This window comes from Quercus suber, unplaced genomic scaffold, assembly GCF_002906115.3.
Source record: "Quercus suber isolate HL8 unplaced genomic scaffold, Cork oak 2.0 scaffold_577, whole genome shotgun sequence".
In the NCBI taxonomy this organism is placed as follows: domain Eukaryota; kingdom Viridiplantae; phylum Streptophyta; class Magnoliopsida; order Fagales; family Fagaceae; genus Quercus; species Quercus suber.
This window is the reverse complement of record NW_027070022.1, coordinates 68,182-71,807: the sequence shown is the minus strand read 5'-3', so window position 1 is coordinate 71,807 and position 3,626 is coordinate 68,182. Positions and strand designations below refer to the sequence as shown.

Genomic DNA, 3,626 nt, shown 5'->3' with positions numbered 1-3,626 from the left:
TTAAGCGGAAAAACTATGAAAGCAATAATGAAATATTTCGTCTTCTTCTTCCTTTTTAAAATGAACCGTTGAATGCAATTTAAAGAATTTTGGGAATGAACTATTTGGTATGCTAGTTATTGATCAAACCAAAGGGACAAACTTGATACTTAATTCCCTATTATTCATTTCTGTTTAATTCGTGAATTCATCATTTGGATTTTGAAGTGCCACAAACAGAATCATTTATTTTTCAGTGTAATATCTTACTAGATTTTGTCTCGTATAGGTGGGAGGATTTTAGTAGAACCATGTTCTGGTTAGCCATAATTGGTGGCAGTTTAATACTGCTGCATGCTCTACTCCTTGCCATCCTAAAATTCAAGAAGCAAAAGCAGAGGGGTTATGGACTACTCACATTCCCAAGATTTGAAATATTCCTTGTAAATCTAGCACTACCTAGTATTTGTGAGGCCTCTTCTGCTCTAATTAGAGGTAACTTGACAGTTTACTTCTCTACAAATGTATCCTTATCTATGCATTTATCATGCAAAATTTAAGTTTCGAAAGATAATTATGTTGCTTTAAATTTTTTTTTTTATATACTAATTGCAAACCCCATATCAGTATCTTTTAACTCTCTACTTATATTGAATTCTTTAATAAGAGAATTGTCTAATTCTCATTCTGATATACCATAAAATGAGTTTTTTTTTTTTTCCAAGTAATCTTTTCTACTCTACATTCCAAATATTTGATGGAATAGTGACTATGTTCCTGTCTTGTTCATATAAGTCTTATTCATAAAAACTTCAAGTACACAACTATGTGGCTTCATCTTTTCTCCTTTTTGTGAATTAAGGAGGAACATCATCAGGGATTGTAGTTGGCAGTCTGTTTCTGGGTGCTGTGTCTTTTCTACTGCTAGCCTTGCTCTGGTTCCTCTCTACACGCATTACATTTGCAGAGCAACTTCAATACGAGGAAGATCATCAAGCAGGTCGGAGATTTTACAGTCTTGGAAATAGAGGCCAATGGACATGGAAAAGCGAACGGAACTCTAATGGCCAAATCATTTTAGGGCCTCTATTTGAAGATATAAGAGGCCCTATCCTCTCACAGATTTCTCGGGAAAGTGTTGATACAAATGGTGATGAGATCATTGCCTCTAATGAGGAAACTGAAGAGCTTTGTCCAAAAGATGAAGAGGTTTCTGGGAACAATGTTGCGATAACATCAGGGGCGAGGCTTGACTTAGCTCCGCCAAGTTCAGCACAAAGTAAGTCCCATTCAACTCAACCGAGTCCCTCTACAAGATCGCGTATTGCAGCAACTTTGGTGGATTCCTTGATGTCTAGCACAAGTGTTTATACACATGGTGATGATGGGATTATTGCCTTTGATGGAGAAACTGAAGAGCTTAGTCCAAAAGTCGAAGAGGTTTCTGGGGGCAGTGTTATGAGAACATCAGGGACGAGAACCGACTCAGCTCCACCAAGTTCAGCGCGAAGTACGTCCCGTTCAACTCAACTGAGTCCTATTCCCTCAACAAGATCACGCACTGCAGAAACTCTGGCAGGCTCCTTGACGTCCAGCTCAAGTGTTCATCCACATGTTGATGATGGGATCATTGCCTCTGATTACAAAACTGAAGAGGTTTATCCAAAAGCTGAAGATCTAGAGGTTTATGGGGGCAGTGTTCATACACATTCAGAGGCACCTTTTAACCAAAAGCTGTTTGGGAAACTCAGATTGTACTACACATTGCTCGAGTCCTTGAGACGCATTGTGCTAGGGACTATGACTGGTGTCTATAAGGACTACTGGCCTTCTCAGATTCCCACTATAATATTGCTATGCATCACTTCTTTTCAGCTCTTATTCCTTGTTCTCAATAAGCCATTTATTAATAAAGCAGTTCAGTTGGTTGAGATTGTTTCAGTTTCCAGTGAAGTATGTGTATTTGCTATTTATTTAGTTCTCTTGGAGAGTCCATCTGCAGCCCACGATGAGACTATAGTTGGAGTGTTCATGCTTATAATTTTCCTTTTGGGATTTTTACCACAGATAATGAATCAATGGTATGCTCTCCAAAGACAGATAAAGCAGCTGGACTCTAAAAAGAAGCGTTTCCTAACTGGTTTGAAGATAGTTTCAATAGGATTAGCTCTGCTTTTCATCTCACAGGATTTTTTGGATAGCCAGTTCCCAGGAATTTTTGGGGATGGAGACCAAGGGCCGGAAGAGGATAATGTCAATATTGATGACCAAGGGAAGGAAGAGACTAATGACACTGGTGACCAAGCGAAGGAAGAGACTAATGACAAAGATGACGAAGGGAAGGAAGAGACTAACAGAAGGAACTCTGGGAGTAGTAACAGAAGGAACCCTAGGAGAAGGAACAGGAACAGGAACTCTGGGAGTAGGAACTCGGGAACAACTGTGCCAGAAAAATCATGGTTAAACCAACTGGTAAATCCTGTTATGAACTGTATGGGATTGCCTGAGATAATTTAAGGATGGTAGCCAGCAATGTGACCCATTAGAATTGTAATTTGATTTATTAGATTATCTTTGTTGCTTAGTTGTTATTTGATAAGCATATAAGGGTTCTATGAAAACCTATTGAACAATAATATTAGATTATCAGAATGTTTGTGAGAAAAATCAAAGCTTATATATGCTTGTTAGGAGGTCATGGTAACCCCTCTACGCATAACCATAAAATATCTTTGACATTTACTTTCCATATTTCTCTCTTTTGTCACCATTACCAAACGTGGGAAAAAAGGGTGCAGCTCGCGGCCGAGGGGGTTGTAACAACTAACAAAGGAGATAAAAATATGACCTCTCTGCCTTTGGTTCAAGGACGTTGATCGCTCTATTTTGCCTTCTCTAAGCTTGAGCTCTCAAATGGCATTGGTTTGAGCTTGTTCTCAATTTTTTCAAACTGCATTCCACTTCCTAAATGGAAAAAGAATTTGTATATTTAATGTGGAATCTTAAATATAGTTAGATTTCTTACATGCTGATGTCGCGGAAGCCGGAAGAGAAGCACACACGATGCTCTCTTGATGGAACAGAAACTAAACTGTTAGTTCCTGGGTAGTAAACCTCGAATCCACGAGGGGTTCCTTGAATCCACAAGGTGATAAGTCTGGAATCCACCAGAGAACACAAAAGACACAAGTCTGAAATTTTATTGATAATAAACTATGAAAAACGTTTACAGACTTAGAGGCCTATTTAAGGGTTCCTTAAAACTTGACATACAAGAAAATATAATCTAAAATAACTCCTAATTGATACCTAACCATAACAAGAACCAAATTTGACCTAAAAAGCATTAAATGTACCTAAAAACAAGGAAATAAATCACCTAAATCTAAAATAACGTTTTTTTACATAAAAATACCAAAAATAATAAATTACAATAATTAAATAGTAAATTGTGTCCTACATCAGACCCCTCCACTTGAAACAAACTCGTCCTCGAGTTCATCTTTGAAATTTGGAATCTCCCATGCCAAGAGAACAAATATGTTGAATACTTCATCTTCTTTGTCTTCTTGCCAAACTTGAAAGTCATTAATTGGGCAACTTGAACTTCTTCTCCCTTGATCTTCATGTAATTGACAATATTCACC

General features: G+C 37.7%; 1 protein-coding gene across 1 annotated transcript; it reads left to right on the top strand.

The window, feature by feature from the left end:
* The first annotated feature begins 98 nt into the window (after positions 1 to 98).
* LOC136063780 (uncharacterized) lies at positions 99 to 2,664 on the top strand. The gene is made up of 2 exons (XM_065764668.1): positions 99 to 474; positions 842 to 2,664. The coding sequence occupies exons 1-2, from the start codon at positions 291 to 293 to the stop codon at positions 2,494 to 2,496; spliced, it is 1,839 nt and encodes a 612-aa protein (XP_065620740.1). The 5' UTR covers positions 99 to 290; the 3' UTR covers positions 2,497 to 2,664.
* The last annotated feature ends 962 nt before the right edge of the window (positions 2,665 to 3,626 follow it).

What these genes read in the sequence shown, in the direction of transcription:
- LOC136063780 (XM_065764668.1), top strand. Translation starts at nt 291, where the DNA reads ATGTTCTGGTTAGCCATAATTGGTGGCAGTTTAATACTGCTGCATGCT. An exon ending in CTCTTCTGCTCTAATTAGAG is followed by an intron (nt 475 to 841) that starts GTAACTTGACAG and finishes TTGTGAATTAAG; the next exon opens with GAGGAACATCATCAGGGATT.